The sequence below is a fragment of the Cetorhinus maximus genome, chromosome 4 (assembly GCF_964194155.1).
Source record: "Cetorhinus maximus chromosome 4, sCetMax3.hap1.1, whole genome shotgun sequence".
NCBI classification, from domain to species: Eukaryota; Metazoa; Chordata; class Chondrichthyes; order Lamniformes; family Cetorhinidae; genus Cetorhinus; species Cetorhinus maximus.
Window position 1 is genome coordinate 77,260,713 of NC_135882.1, and position 17,340 is coordinate 77,278,052.

Consider the following 17,340-nt stretch of genomic DNA (forward strand, 5'->3'; position numbering starts at 1 on the left):
ACGGAGAACATTGCAAAGTGATACATTTTGGTAGGAAGAAAGAGTAGAGGCATTATAAGCTAAAGGATACAATTTTAAAGAGGGTGCTGAAACAGAGAGACCTGGGGCTGAATTTTCTCTTTGTTGTGCGGAGATGGGTCCCACACGTCGATGCATAAAATGACGCTTGGTGACGTCGGGCGTGCGTCCCGACGTCACCGCGCGTCATTCCGATCTTCAGTTCGGTAGGCGCACACTGGAGTTGGCTGCACGCCCGCCGAAATGTCAAAGGCCTGTTAAGACCGTTAATCAACTAATTAAAGTACTTGTTAGGGCTGCCCGTCCAACCTTAAGGTTGGCGGGCAGACGAAGAGCACTGGCGGCCTTCGCATTTTTCATGGAATCTCATCCACGGGCGGGATGAAGTTTCATGAAGGGTTTATTAATTCATTAAAATGTTTTGTGAAAATTCATAAACATGTCCCAGCTCATGTGACAATGTCACATGAGGGGACATGTCTGAATAATTTTAATTTTACTTTTTCACATCTTTATGGCTGAAATTAATCTCCCTGAGGTAGCTCTGTGCCTCAGGGAGATACGTGCAAAATGCAGGCCCCGACTCTCCCTCCCCCGACCTACACAGATAGCGCTGAGTGCTTTTGGGTGCACGTCACGGTGGGCGGGCCTTAATTGGCCTGCCCATGTAAAATGTCGGCGCGCAGCCGATTGCGGGCAGCGATTGGCTCCGCGCCCGCCCGCACCTGCTCCCGACGGGGAGAAAATTCTCACCCTGGGAATAAATATGTACAGGGCAGGTTGGGAAAGTTGCTAAAAATCCCTGGATCCCTGGCTTTATAAATAGAGGCTTACAGTACAAAAGCAAGGAAGTTACAATGAACCTTCACAAAACACTGGTTCAGCCTCAACTGGAATATTGTGTCCAGTGCTGGGCACCATACTTTAGGAAGGATGTGAAGGCTTTAGAGAGGGTGCAGAAAAAATTTATAAGAATGGTTTCAGGGATGAGGGATTCAGTAACCTGGATAGGTTGGAGAATTTGGGGTTGTTCTCCTTAGAGAAAAGGTTGAGTGGAGATTTGATAGATGTGTTTAAAATCATGAGGGTCTAGACAGAGTAGTGAGAGTGAAACTGTTCCCACTGGTGGAAGGGTGAAAAATCAGAAAATACCAGTATAAAATGATTGGCAAAAGAACCAAAGGTGACATGAGAAAAAATGTTCTTTCAGAGAGAGTGATTATGATCTGGAAAGCACTGCCTGAAAGGGTGGTGGAGGCACATTCAATCATAGCTTTGAAAAGGAAATTGGATACGTACCTGAAGGGGAAAAAATGCACGGCTACTGGGAGAGGGTGGAGAATGGGACTAGCTAAATTGCTCTTGTACAGAACTGTCATAGGCCCGATGGGTCAAATGGCCTCTTTCTTTGCCATTGCCATGATTCTGAATCTGGTTGCATTGTTCTTTATTATTCATCTCTGCTTCCCATTTTATTATTAAAGCCTTACTGCAGTGTGTATATTGGTGTTAGCACTCAATTGTTTAGGCTGACCTGTTTCTTGGTTTCTCAGATTCCAATAGTTTCAGAATAGACTTGCCATCCATATCTGGTGGAATATCAAGGCCTGCAATATCCAAGATGGTGGGAGCGAGGTCAATATTCAGAACCAGCTGAGGAATACTGTTGAAATAAGCACAACCACAATGTATGGAATACCGCAAGTTAAACAATTCACCTAAACATACCTAAGTGTAACCTCTTGTACTCAGAGGTCAAAGAAAAGTGACTTAAACTAAACAATAAGAGCTAACAGTGCTCAAAGCTGCATATGAGAGGAAGCAACAATTGTCAAAACAGTTGAATTCTGTTTGAATTTTTAATGTTAAAAATTTTCATTGCATAGAATCGTAACATTTACATGCAGACAGAGGCTGTTTGGATAATCACGCCTATGCTATTTGAGTTGTAGCAATTTACAGTAGTTAAATTTCCCTGTCCTTTCCCATATCCTTTTATCCAAATTCTCTATTAATAATGTTATATGGGCAGATTTTCTGATGCCCTTCCCCCATTACTGGACTGCAATGAAACAATGTCCCTGAAGTGCTAAGCTCTTGTTCAGCCCTGGATTGTTGCTTTTTCCTGTCCCAAGCTGATTAAATGGCTTGGAGATGGATCCTGCACAGGCCTCACCTCCCAGTCTATAGCCAGCAGTAGGGTGCAGGAAAACCAGAGCTATTTGCTTGTCAGGTACCTTGGCTTCAGTGACGCTTAAAATGTAATGCAATACACTCCTGGACCCTGCAATCAGGAGCGATCCTGAACGCCATATTCTTTGGGAACCTCTGCCCTGGGGCACCAGCCAATGAACAAATCAAAGAATGTGCCAAGAGGCAAGGAATGCCCTATCTCACCCCGGCCCTCTTATCAATGTTGCTGCATTGAACCTGCGGCTTCTGTAGGCCAAGTGTAGGAGACGTCAGGAAAGTTCTGGGCAAGCACTGATGCGGTTGTCACCCCTTCTTCCTGACCTTTGAACAGGGACACTGAGCATTGGGGGAAAAAATCAGAAAATCAGCTCTATATTCTGCCTCATTGTCTACTTGTGGAAAAGCATTTCAATCTCCAAAAATCCTTTATGAAAACATTTCTCAACTTTCCCTCCTTCTTCTGTTACAAATACAAAGTTTTTGCTCTGTTTTTCCAACTAGTGGGAACTACCATTTATGAACTGCTCTTTCAATAAAACCTTAGACTGAATTTTACACTAGTGGTAGGGTCCAGCCCATAGTGTAAAAGTCGGGGCGAGCCTGCCCCAATTCTGCCGGCCATTTAATGACTGCCAGGCTGCTAATTGGATTGAGGCAAGACTTCCACACTTCTACTTCCAATAGGCAGGAAGTCCCACCTCCAAGAGTTGTCGGCCAATCAAATGGCCCACAGCCCTCTTGTCCCAGAGGAAAGCATGAACCGGACTTCAAAGTAAGTCTGGGCTTTTGCAGGGGGCTGGTTGGCAGGACCTGATGAGAGGGGCAATGAGAGTGGGGGGCCAGGGTGAGCAGGACAGGGGGGGGGAGTGGAAATGCAGGATGGTGGTAAGGAATACCTTGGGGTGTGTGAAGTCCGGTTCATGCTTCCCTCTGGGACAAGAGGGCTGTGGGCCATTTGATTAGCCAACAGCTCTTGGAGGTGGGACTTCCTGCCTTTTGGAAGTAGAAGTGTGGAAGTCTTGCCTCAATCCAATTAACAGCCTGGCAGTCATTAAATGGCCGGTGGAATTGGGGCAGGCTCGCCCCCGACTTTTACACTATGGGCCTTCGATTGGCACAGGGGGCCCGTAAAGGAGGCAACCCCTTCCTTGCCCAGCCACCAACTTGACATTTGATGCCGGCCTCCCTGGCTAGGGTAAAATCCCAGCAGCCAATGGAGGAGACCCTTAAGTATAGTCATTAATTGGCCATTTAAGGGCCTCAGTTGGCCCATGGGCAAGCATGTCTCCCAATGCCTCCCCACCAGTGGTAAAATGCGGTGGGGGCAGGGGGTAGAAACATAGAAAATAGGAGCAGGAGTAGGTCATTTGGCCCTTTTGAGCCTGCTCAGCCATTCAATATGATCATGGCTTATCCTCTACCTCAATGTCATACTCACGCGCTCTCCCCATACCCCTTGATGCCTTTAGAGTCCAAAAATCTGTCTATTTCCTTCTTAACTATATTCACTGTCTTGGCCTCCACAGCCCTCTGTGGTAGGGAATTCCATAGGTTCACCATCCTCTGAGTGAAGAAGTTTCTCCACATCTCAGTCCTAAATGGTCTATCCCATATCCTGAGACTATGACCCCTTGTTCTAGACGCCCCCAGCCAGAGCAAATATCATCCCTGCATCCAGCCTTTCCATCCCTGTCAGAATTTTATATATTTCAATTAAATATTCTTCTCATTCTTCTAAACTCCAATTAATACAGGCCTAGTCAGCCCAATTTCTCCTCATATGACAATCCTGTCATTCCAGGAATCTGTCTGGTGAACCTTCGCTGCACTCCCTCTATGGCAAGTACATCCTTTCTTAGGTAAGGAGATCAAAGCTGCACACAATACTCCAGGTGTGGTCTCACCAATTTAATTGTTCTGCCATTTCCTTGTTTTCTATTATAACTTCTACCGTTTCAGACTGTAAAGGACCTACATTTGTCTTCACTAATCTTTTTCTTTTTACACACTTGTTGAAGCTTTTACAGTCTGCTTTTATGTTCCTTGCAAGTTCACTCTCATTCTCTATTTTCCTCTCTCAATCAATCTCTTGGTCCTCCTTTGCTGAATTCTAAACTGCTCCCAATCCTCAAGCTTACTACTTTTTCTAGCAACTTTATACGAGTCCTCTTTGGATCTAATACTATCCTTAATTTCTTTTGTTAGCCGTTGTTGGGCCGCTTTTCCTGTTGTATTTTTGTGCTAGTAGGAATGTATAACTGTTGCAATGCATACATTTGTTCCTTAAATATTAGCCATTGTCTATCCTTTTAATGAAGTTCCCCAATCTATCTTAGCCAATTCGCACCTTATAACTTCATGGTTTCCTTTGTTAAGATTTAGGACCCGAGTTTCAGATCGGACTACTTCAATTTCCATCCTGATGAAGAATTCATCCCTAAAGGACCCCTCTCAACAAGGTTATTAATTAAATCCTTTTCATTGCACAATACCAAATCTAGGATAGCCTATTCCCTCATTGGTTCCTCTACATACTGTCTAAAAAACCAGTAGGTGCCTAGAACAGCGCCGCTGGCATGGCACCCAATTTTAATTTAAATTATCCAGTAATTTGAATGGAGCATGGCAAATGATGTAGGAAAGTGCACACTTAGTACAATAGGCTGGGATTTTCCAGTCCTGCCAGCGGTGGGCATTGTCGCGGATGGGACAGGAAAATTTGGAGTGGTCAAAACAGAGTGGTCTCTTTATTTCCCTTTTGATGATTTTAGACTGCCTAGCCTCTCACTATACATATCCTTCACCCCTCCCCAGTGCTCTCGATATCCTGGGTTAAGGTGAGGAATTTTCAGCTGGGCTTCCTACTCAACATTGCTCTCTATTGACCCTCGATGGAAAGCAGTTACAGGCATGTGTATGGATTGGGCTCAGATGTGATGTTCATCACTGATTATTGGCTTGCAGCAGAATGGGTTGAAAACGGTCGAGAAAACAATACTTCAGTGTGAGTAGTATCATAACTCTGTCTGGGTCACACATAATGGACGAGCCATTGGACAAGACACTGGAGGGCTACCAGCCCTCATGGAATCAAACCACAGAAAGAATCGCACCTTCAGCAGAATGGGTTAAAAATGGAGAGAAAACAATACTTCAATGCGAGTAGTATCATAACGCACCCCTGACATGCAACAGGACCACAGAAGCTGAATTTGTACCTCAATAAGTCTAACCATGAAGGGGTTCAGAAATGAAGAAAGAAAGTCTGTTTTCAGAATTCATACTTCATCGAAAGGTCTTATGTGAGATCACACCTCATTGGGATGAGTTGCAACCCCTCTCCTCTCACCCCACATTTCCAAATAGGTTTATGAACAGCTTTGTTCTCTAATTTTTTGGGGGGCCAATTTCCTCCCCTTCTCTTCTAATGAAAGTGATGACTTCTGCTGGAGTGCAGATTGCCCTCTGAAATCACTGATATTTTAGTAAGATATCAATATGCTTATGATGTTACACACCATCATTGTTTTCTTTCATTGTTATTCATGTTTTAGTAATTTAATTTATTGGGTATATTTATGTGGTTGCTAGTGGTGTTCAAAAGCCTAGTGATTCAAATCTACTTTTATTGGTTATAGACTTTGCAAATGGTACCTCTTTTTTCTAATTTCTTCCTGGGTGCACTTTGCACCATTATGTTTACAACATAATTGATATTGTGTTGTATTTCTGATAAATTTGACTGTCATGTTCATTACTGAGTGATGTTACTGTTCCACAAGCAGTGTTACAGCCTGATTATTGCCTGTGGCAAGTGCAAAGTTCCAGTTTATAGACTGCCTGGATGTATAATATAAAATGGAATTCTCAACTATTCCCAGTAAACTTGAAAATTCTAGAAATAATCCCTTACATTGACCCTGGTTCCACATTTGGTCCACGAACAAAGAAAGGAACCCGGATATCAAAGTCATATGGCATTGATTTTCCCTTTACCAGTCCAAATTGCCCAATGTGGTAACCATGGTCTGCAGTGTAGATGACATAGGTGTTGTCCAGCTCCCCAGTCTCTGCAAGCATCTGAAATATCTAAAGCATAATACAAGTTGTTTTATTGTTATTTTAAAATAGCAAGGAAAATATTTTCATGAAAATTGTTATTCTGTAATATTGTTCTTTACCCAGCCGCTGCCAAAACAATTACACTCGTGTGCTCTCTCTATTTTAATGGCCAAAGGCATCCTGTTTTCTAGTGAGCTGCCACACAAAAGTTAAAATCCTATTAAATATTAAATGGTTCAATCACGCTACTTACCCTGTCAACGGAGTCATCCACTGACATAAGTGTCTGCAGCCTCTTTCTCTGAAGAATGTTGGTGAATTCCATATGGATAGGCCTCATTGCCCCTGTGAACTGCATAATCCAGTGCTTGTCCATGTTTGGAGCATAGTTATAGCTAGGTGTACTGAAGATAACAAAATAAATAAGGTTCAACATAATTGGTTAAAATATTTCTTTCATCAATTTACTGTTTCTTTATTCAAACATCATCATCCTTCTTATGACCTATATGTTCCTAAAAAAGGAGGGCAAGATAAATACATTTCGGGAACTGTGCTCTATGACTTAGCAGTCCACCTATATGAGAGTGCAGGAATCAGCCGGGCCCTGGAGGTTCAAGGTCAACCCACATGGCCGAGGCCACACATCAAGCAAATCACTGCTGCTTTAAAACTGTGGTCTTCACTATAGCTCACGACAGACACTGAGCTCCTCATCCCTCAGAAATCTACTTTGATGAGTCTTTCACGGAGTACACATGAGCTGCAGAGGAGTTTCTGTTCATTCCTGACTGACCATTGCCAGATTAACAAACTTTTCTATGGAAAAACTTACTCTATGTATTGACCGACCACTTGTAATTATCTATAATGTAAGCTTCTTATAATTACATGGTGCAATTCCATTGTGAGCATAGCATTCTTCTGAACATTACAACAATGAATACAACTTTTCATTTGCCACAACACGATCTTACATTGAGATTCCACAAATAGTATGTTAAATGGGTGCTATTTTCATGAAAATGTTTCGCTGAATCTTTTTTCATTTAGTGCAGCAACATCAATCACTTTAAAATGCACCGTGTTAAGTCTCTTTCGGTGTTATTATAGAAATGATATACAACTTTTACCCTTCCCCGAGCAACCAAAGGTTTGGAAAACCTTTTTTCAACAAACAAAATGGTGCTTCAATCATTGATAATTTGAAAGGACTGAGATTTTATTGCCCTGGCAAAAGATACATGGGAGCATATGATTTGTTACATGAAAAACAAACCCAAGTCCTTCCAGTTTGGTTTCTAATATCCAGATAGTCATATGATACAACAGTGATCATAGCAGTCAATTTCTATCAATTTGTTCTACAATGGACCCTGACACTGGGAGTGCAACCTCAATGGAATGCTGAGAGTTTGGTGAATTGAAAGAATCTTAAATCTCTTTCTAAAAATCTAATATTGTTTGAATTTAACATTTAACTGCAAGTACTGTTTAAATTCTAAGTCTCATCCTAAGCAGGGAGATAGAAGCTATTCACTGGCAGCAGCTGTAGACAGTTAATTAAGGAAACTAGCTTGAGTTATTTTTTCTGTACCTGGGCTCAGCTAGTCCCTGTGTTTCAGAACATATAAATTCAGACCTTCTCAGTGCGACCTTGCGCTGGAGTGTGGCCTCAACGGAGTGCTGAGAGTTTGGTGCTTTGAGGGAATCTTAAATCTCTTTCTAAAAATCTAATATTGTTTGTATTTAACATTTAACTGCAAGTACTGGGAGGGGGAAAGTTACCTGGACGCTTTACACCAGGAGGCGGTCACACCCCTTAGGATAGGGTCTTCTGATTTGGAAGGTGGTCATAGACAGGAGATGTGAGGCAAGTAAGGTACCCAGAAGGCAGGAGTGCCAGCCTCTGCAATTGAGACTAGGTTGTTTCAGCTAGTTTGGATGAGAGTGGGGCTGCAGGGTGGATGAGTTGACTGGCCGAGGTACTGTGGTACAGGAAGCCATTCAAGTGGGGGGAGCAAAAAGGAATGTGGTGGTAGTAGGGAACAGTATAGTGAGGGAGATTGACACTGTTCTCTGCAGCAAAGAGCAAGAGTCCAGAAGGCTGTGTTGCCTGCCCGGTGCCAGGGTTTGAGAAATCCTGCTCAGGACTGGAGAGGAACTTATAGAGTGGGAGGGGGAGGATCCAGTTGTCATGGTCCATGTAGGTACCAACGACATAAGCAGGATGAGGAAGGAAGCTCTGCATAGTCAATATGAGGAGCTACGCACCAAATGAAGAAGCAGAACCAAAAGGTCATAATCTCTTGATTATTACCTGAGCCAGGTGCAAATTAGCGTAGGGCAAATAAGATTAGAGAAATGAACGTGTGGCTTAAAGACTGGTGTGGGAACTGGTTCATGGGGCACTGGCACCAGTACTGGGGAAAGTCAGGGCTGTACCTTTGGGACGGACTATACCTGAACCGTGCTGGGTCTCAACTAGGGAAGTAGAGAGGAATTTAATCTAAATAGTGGCGGCAGGGGATCAAATTTGGAAAGATGTGGTGAACCAAAGAGTAGAGACAAGGCAAGAGAGAAATGTACTAATATGGGAAATGACAAACTGATGGAGCTGCGAGCTGACCAATCTCCAGGACCTGATGGACTTCATCCTGGGGTCTTAAAAGAGGTGGTTAATGAGGTAGTAGATGTATTGATGTTAATTTTCCAAAATTCCCTAGATTCTGGAAACGTTCTATCAGACTGGAAAGTAGAAAATATAATCCCTCTATTCAAGAAGGGAGGGTGGCAGAAAACAGGAAACTATAGGCCAGTTAACTTGACGTCTGTTGTGGGGAAGGTGTTAGGATTGACCATTAAGGAGGTTATAGCTGGGCACTTAGATAAACTCAAGGTAACCAGGAAGAGTCAGCATGGTTTTGTGAGAGGGAAATCAAGTTTAACCAATTTACTGGAGTTCTTTGAAGAAGTAATATGCGCAGTGTTTAAAGGGGACCCTGTAGACATATTGTACTTGGATTTCCAGAAGGCATTTGATAAGGTGCCACATCAAAGGTTATTGCAGAAAATAAAAGCTCATGGTGCAGGGGGTTATGTATTAGCATGGATAGAAGATTGGCTAGCTGGCAGAAAACAGAGTATGCATAAATGGGTATTTTTCTGATTGGCAGTATGTGACTAGTGGGGTCTGTGCTGGGGCCTCAACTTTTTACAATTTATATCAATTACTTAGATGAGGGGAGTGAAGATATGGTAGCTAAATTTGCAGATGACACAAAGATAGGTAGGAAAGTATGTTGTGAAGAGGACATAAGGAGGTTGCAGATGAGGTTGAGTGAGTAGGTAAAACTCTGGCAGATGGAGTATAATGTGGGAATATGTGAAATTGTTCACTTTGGCAGGAAGAATAAAAATGCAGATACTACTTAAACAGAGAACGGCTGCAGAATTCTGAGGTGCAGAGGGACCTATGTGTTGTAGTGCATGCATCACAAAAAGTTAGAATGCAGGTACAGCAAGTAATTAAGAAGGTTAATGGAATGCTAGCCTCTATTATGAGAGGAATTGAACATAAAAGTAAGGATGTTATGCCTCAGTTATACAGGGCATTGGTGAGACCACACCTTGAAAACTGTGTGCACTTTAGGTTTACTAGATTGATACCTGGAATGAGCAGGTTGTCTTATGAGGAAAGGTCAGACAGACTAGACTTGTTTCCACTAGAGTTTAGAAGAGTGAGAGGTGACTTGATTGAAGTATATAAGGTCCTGTGAGTAGTGACAAGGTGGATGTGGAAAGGATGTTTCCTTTTGTGGGTGAGTCCGGAACTAGGGGGCACTGTTTTAAAATTAGGTGTTTCTCTTTTAGGACAGAGATGAGGAGAATTTTTTTCTCTCAGACGGTTGTGAACTCTCCGCCTTAGAAGGTAGTGGAGGCAGAGGTAGGTAGATTCTTGTTAAAGCAAGGGAATCAAGGTTATCAGGGGTAGATGGGAATGTGGAATTCGAAATACAAACAAATCAGCCATGATCTTAATGAATCGCAGAGTAGGCTCGAAGGGCTGAATGGCCTACTTCTGTTCCTATTTTGTACATTTGTATGTAATTAGACTGTGACAGGAAGGTACAGAGAGTGCAAATCTAAGAATAAATCAGCAGATAAGGCCAGATGTTACAAAAATAAAAGGACAAAACTGAAGTCTCTGTATCTGAATGCACGTAGCATTTGAAACAAAACAGATGAACAGCGCAAATAGAAATAAATAAGTCCAATCTGATAGCCATTACAGAGACATGGCTGCAGGATGACATAGATTGGAACCTGAATATTGAAGGGTTTGTGACAGGAAGGACAAGAAGTTAGGAAAAAGTGGAGGGGTGGCTCTGTTCATTAATGATGGCACTTTAGAGCCGGATGACCTAAGTTCAGGAAATAGAAGCAATTTGATATGCAAAAATGATAAAGGCAAGAACTCACTTACAGGAGTGGTGTACAGGTCTTCTAATTGTAACTACACGGTAGGACAATGTATAAAGGAAGAGATAATGGAAGTTTATCCGAAAGGTACGGCGATATTCATGGGCATTTTAATCTACATATAGACTGGAAAAATCAGATGAGCAAAGGTAACGTAGATAAGGAATTCATAGAATGTTTTCGGAATAGTTTCTTAGAACAACACTTTCTGGAGCCAACCAGAGAGCAGGTTATACTATACCTGGTACTGTGCAACGACATAGGATTAACTGATAATCTCATAGGGCAGAATTTTGTCCTTGGTGGGCGGGCTCGGCGGGGGCGGTTGTGATTGGCACTGCACCATGGTTTCGCGCTGGCAGGCCAGCATGAAACGTGAGCGGCAGCGCTCAGCGCTGCCTGTGCAGGAGAGTGGGGAGTGTGAGCTGGCCGAGTGTGAACTTTGCGCATGCGCGTGAGTGAATGCTGGATAACTTCCCTGAGGCACAGAGCTCTGCCTCAGGGAGGTAAAGAGATATATTAAAAAAATAAAGAAAATAGAAATGTATTGAACCATGTCCCCTCATGTGACTCTGCCACATGAGCAGGGACGTGTTATTAATGAAAAATTACATTTTTTATTTTATTTTTGTTTGCTTTTGGAAACCTCATCCTACCCGTGGATGAGGTTTCCAACAAAATGCTTGACCTTTTCTCCTGCCTGCCAACGTTAACTGATAACTTAATAGCCTTAGCAGTCAGTGTTAAGCCAGCCAGCGTGAATCGGGCGCTCCAATGCTAAAGCGTTGCCGAGTGGGGGCGGGAGGAAGGTGAGTGCGGAAGTTTGTGCATGCGCGCTCTGTCACATGAACAGGGACATGTTATAAATGAGATTTAAACATTTTAATTTTATTTTTAATTCTTGTTGGAAACCTCATTGCACCTGTTTCATAAAAAATCCAAAGACTGCCTGGCTGATTTGCCTGCCCGCCAGCCGTAAGGTTGGACGGGCAGCGAAAAATTGTGTTTAAATGTTACTTTAATGGCCTCAATAGGCCTGTTAGTTTTTGGAAGGCGCGCTGTCGACTCCCATGCACGCCCTCCGACCGAAATATTGCACAAGTGCGCAATGACGTCGGGACACTCACCCGACATCACCACGTGCTATTTTTCTCCCGTTCAGGTCGGACGAATGCCTTCCCGACGAGAGAAAATTTCCGCCCATAATTCCAAACTAATTTTCTGCCAGCAGGAAACTGATTTTTTCAATCACACCAAATTAAGTTCCCCTGCTATTGCCATTGCTGGTGGGAGCGGAAAAACTCTGCCCAGAGTTAGGTTGAGTGAGTGGGCAAATCTTTGGTAGATGTGGGAAATTATGAGGTTGTCCACTTTGCCAGGAAGAATAGGAAAGCAGAATATTATTTAATTATAGAGAGACTGCAGAATGCTGCGGCGGACAAAGAGCTAGGGACGGAATCTTCTGTTCCGGATTCTAAGTCCAGTGATGGGAAAGTTGGTGTAATTCCCACTGGACAGCAGGATGGCTGAACGTGTGCAATCTTCTGCTTTTCAGCTCATTAATTATGCATCTGCGAGGAGCTTGGTGAATCTCATGGTGGGGCAGGCAGGAAGTCGCCAGCCTGCTGTTACATCATGGGGTCCAAGATCCGGGCGCCATATTTAAAAGGCACCAGATAGATGCTCATTCATTGCAGGCCAGGAGCTCCGCATTACTCCTCCAGAGTCCTTGCAGGCACAGCTCATACTGGAGAAGCTGGCAGATGTGAGCGACCAAATACAAGGACATAAGAATGCACCTCCAGCATTGCCTTTCGCTCGTTTCTAGATAAGAACATCGCCCTCGGTAGACCCATGGTCTGGCTGATGCTTTCCGTTGCTGCGGTCCATGATAGCCAGCATCCTGACCTTCCAGAGGCCACGCTGCCTCTTGCTGCTGAGGCCCTTGCTCCTCCTGGCCCTGTGCCAACAGGTGATAAGCCCTCCTTCTCCTCATCTGGATGAGGAGCCATTACCAAGGCAGGGTTGCCTGCAATCTGCATCACCCACATCTCAGTGAATGTGTGAACAAATTGAAGTGATACATTTAGTCAGCGTGTCCTTTATAGGTTTCCTTCCATCCCAAAGCCAGCAAGCAAGCGTCAAGCCCTTCACCCGGTCTCCGTCTAGACATGGAATCTCCACTCCACCCCTTCCAGATGAAGAACATTCTAGAGGACTAGAGATGGGTGTTCTTCCCATTCAACATGACTGAGCATGAAGACATTGCTCTTTGACCAGGGTGTTGAGAGCCATGTTCAAGAAGCCTCCTTCTGACACTGTTCTGCTTGTCTCCACTACCGTTGAGACTCTATAGAGAGACCATCGCCTTAGCAGCATAGAAAGACTAACCACATGAGCCCTTGTCAGCCATGATCATTCATCTGGGAGATGGAGGTTTGGGAGTTGGCTGCTGTCCACCAGCCGTGCCCCTTAGAGACATTCACCTCCCTCCCTTTATCCCTACCCCTAACCACAGCCAATGGCAAATGGTACAGAATGAATGGCAGCCTTGTTGGGATTTTGATGTTATGAGACGCATGAATCAGGAACAAACCTGCTGCTGTGTGGGCTTCACCATAGAGAGGAGAACACTACTGAGTCTGGTTGACATCCAGTTTCCTCATATTTATTAGGGTGTCCGTTTAGTCAGCCACTTGTCCTGGCCTTGAACTCCACCCACCTGAAAAGACCCCCTCCTCCCACTTTGAGAGATCTCACTGCTTACTAACTGCGTGGTTAAGGTCAGCATGGAAAAATGGTGCGTGTCACCTTTCAAACTTGCTGCACCACCTTCTACCCTCCCCTTGTCACCCACCAAGCAGCCCCCATCGCCATAGACCCACCCAATATCACCACTGCTCTCTCCTAACTGAACCTCCACCATTACCCTGGACCCTATCATGATCCACCTCCAAATGCCTTTCCTCCCCTCAGAGTCGAAACCATTACTGTCCCCATGCCCACCCTGACCCCTCCTGTTATCCAAGCCACCTGTCCAGCTCCCCTCCATGACCCACCCGATGAGACCTTCATCTACCAGACTTTCATCCTGGACCTGCCGCCCTACTATGTCCCATTCCCCCCTCTGACTGCGACTGTTCCATTCCATCACCAGTACCCTGAGTTAACCCCCCCAGGACCCCATTTGTTTACACCACTGACCCTGCCCTCTAAGGCACTATCTCCCCCCCTCAAATTCTCTGGGCACTCTCTCCCCAACAACACCCCCCCCACCACCTTTTCCTGGACCTCTACCCCCCTTCCCTGGACACTCTCCCCCTTCTTTCCCAGCACACTCACCTCCTGGTAAGCCTGCCTTCCCTGTCCAGCCTTTAACCACCCTAATCACCGCACCACCCACTCCCCATGCCTCCCGCCACCCACCTTCCAGCCTTCGCCTGGCTTCCCTGTCCAACCTTTGTGCAGCTTTTGCAACCGGCACTAAAGAGAAGTTATGCGATGACCCTAACAAGGAGAAAGCAACATCTACTGATCTCAAAGTCCTGGAATAGGTGAAGGTCGCCAGGTGCACACCACTCATATGCAGTCATAAAACTGAACGTTCTGAATTCTCGCTGGTTGGGAACTTAATTTAGAGTGGGGACTTAATTCCGGCAAGGAAGATTTTTACTGAGCATGGGTGATATGCTAATGAATGCAAATGGAGTTCCTGACATTGCTCAGCCTTTAAACTGCCAATGAAGTCGGGAGAACAAAATTCCAAACTATTTTTCCACTCGCAGGGAACTGACTTTTTCACTCATGCCAAATTAAGTGCCCTTTCCCGCCATGATTCCCACCACTGGCAGGAGTGGAAAATTCCACCCTGGGTGTCTTTGTACATGAATCATATAAAGTCAACATGCAGGTGCAGCAAGTAACTAAGAAGGCAAACAGAATATTGACCTTTATTGCAAGAGGGATGGAACACAAAAGTCGGGAAGTCTTGCTGGCCATTGGTGAGACCACATCTAGAATACTGTGTGCCGTTTTGGTCTCCTTACTTAAGGAGGGACGTACTTGCATTGGCGGCAGTTCAGATAAGGCTCACTCGGCTGATTCCTGAAGTGGCTATCTTGTGAGGAAAAGCTGAGCAGGTAGGGCCTATGTTCATTAGAGTTTAAAAGAATGAGAGGTGATCCTATTGAAACATGTAAGATTCTGAGGGGGCTTGACAGGGTCGATGCCGGGATGGTGTTTCCCTTCATGGGGGAATCTAGAACTAGAGGGGTCTCCCATTTAAGACGGCAATGGGGAGTAATTTCTTCTCTCAGAGGGTCATTAGTGTTTGGAATTCTCTCCGCAGTGAACAGTGGAACCTGGGTCATTGAATATATTCATGGTTGAGTTAGACAGATTTTTGATTGACAAGGGAGTCAAGGGTTATGGGGATAGGCAGGAAAATGGAGTTAAGGCCACATCAGATCAGCCATGATCTTACTGACTGATGGAGCAGCCTTGAGGGGCCAAATGGCCTACTCCTATTTCTATGTTCTTCTTATGGTCCTTCATGTAATAAGTAGCCACTGGCAGTCTGAAATGTATCTACTAAATGAAACTGAAAGATAGTATTAGTTTAAAATTATTTTTGATTAACAACATTTTTCCTTTTCTTCAATTGAACTACAAATTATGAGAATCATTTAGTGCAATAAAATATAGGCTGATTTCCAGTCCTTCAGGTTTCTTTTCAATATTCAAAACTGTATGTGCATTTTTCACTGGCATAGACTGTGCCATTCATAACAACTCCACATACACCTTCAGAATAATCCATTTATTATTCATTCCTACTAAGGTTCATTAGATAGCACATAAAAAATAATGATCTGCCATCACAATACATTTGAAAAATACAAACTAACATCTCCCACCCTCGGCAGAATAAATCCATTAGCCCCAAATGATTAATAGCATTGGATAAATGACGGGTGACATACCGCAATGCGGATTCCTGTTCCCCTTTTAAATTATGCTTAAAATCATCCAGCCTTTTACCTACTAACTACTAAGAACCCATGAAACTCAAGTATATTGACAGATAGAAGTGAAAACAATTCTAATTCCATTTGTAACCTAATTTCACCAGCTTTTTTGCTTCTAACTTTAATATATAAATGTTGTTTGAGCAATTAATCCTTCCCATGCTAAGATCCCTCTAACCTGCTGCACATATTTGCAGTTGTATGAAGTCATAACTAGTGAATATGCTTTTGTTTTCCTTTTAATTTTCATTCACTGATTCAGTCTTTCCTCAGTCTCTGTTTCTTTCTTGCCTTCCATTTCTTATTAGTCACACAGGTAATCAATTAGGCAACGTAAGCTAACCCAATGTAAATATACTTTCATCATAATGTATTATTGGAAATAGCGCTTGCATGTAAGGCATGTCATTTTTGTAATTGTAATATGTGTAATTTTCTCGTTGATAAAAGCAAAATACTGCGGATGCTGGAAATCCGGAATAAAAACAGAAAATACTGGAAAAACTTAGCAGGTCTGATAGCATCTGTGGATAGAGAAACAGAGTTAACATTTCGAGTATGTATGACTCTTCTTCAGAGCTAAGGAGAAGTAGAAATGTGATGAAATTGATACTGTTTGAGGGGCTTGGAGCAAGTGAAGCTGCTCTCATTCCCACATGTCCATCCTGGGTCTGCTGCAATGTTCAGTATAGCCCAATGCAAACTGGAGGAACAGCACCTCATCTTCCGATTAGGCACTTTACAGCCTTCCGGACTTAACGTTGAGTTCAACAACTTCATACCATAAACTCTCTCCTCTATCTTCACCCCTTTTAAAATCCCTTTTTGCAAGATTCATTTTTATTTTTATTTATTTTTATTTTTATCCATTTATTCATTGTTTTATCCCTTTTTTCTATCCTTTTTCCCCAACCACTGTCCCCTCCCCCAAAAGGGCCATCTGTTCCTTGTTCCATTTTGTTCTTTCACAGAGTGCTGACCCTTGTTCTGCTATTCACGCATTCTGCTTTCTTACCTTTATGCCACTATCAGCACCTTCTTTGGCCCTTCCCACTACCATTAACACTCCCTTTGTCTCATCTCTCCTTAGCCCCCACCTATCGCTGACCTTCTATCCAGCTTCACCTGCTTATACTTAAACAGTATAAACTTCATCACATTTCTTCTCTTTAGCTCTGAAGAAGAGTCGAAATGTTAACTCTGTTTCCTTCACAGATGCTGCCAGACCTGCTGAATTTTTCCAGCATTTTCTGTTCTAATTTTCTAGTTGACTTGCTAAGTGAGCCATACACTTCTAGTGTAACAGCAATTGGAGTCGGTAATGCTGTCTAAGTGCAGAGGTTCTGGGACCACTTCTTCTTCAGTGCCAAAAGTGCACAAATTAATCTAGCAAATAATGTAATGTCAATTTATTAATATAGAAACATACATTGATAAGGACAGAAGGAGCCCTTCAACCTATCATATCTGTGCCAGATCTTTGAAACAGCCATCCAATTAATCCCACCATCCTGTCCTTTCTTGGTAGCCATGTCAGTTTTTCCCTTTCATGTATTTA

General features: G+C 43.5%; 1 protein-coding gene across 9 annotated transcripts in view; it reads right to left on the reverse strand.

The window, feature by feature from the left end:
• sulf1 (sulfatase 1) overlaps nt 1-17,340 on the reverse strand; it is a 369,948-nt gene that overhangs the window by 100,154 nt on the left and 252,454 nt on the right. For all 9 annotated transcript variants that reach the window (XM_078540363.1, XM_078540362.1, XM_078540361.1 and 6 more), the window contains 3 exons: nt 6,527-6,677; nt 6,125-6,300; nt 1,553-1,681 (listed from right to left, as the gene is read on the reverse strand). In XM_078540363.1, coding sequence (XP_078396489.1) covers nt 1,553-1,681; nt 6,125-6,300; nt 6,527-6,677 — 456 coding nt within the window. The remainder of the gene's footprint in view (nt 1-1,552; nt 1,682-6,124; nt 6,301-6,526; nt 6,678-17,340) is intronic.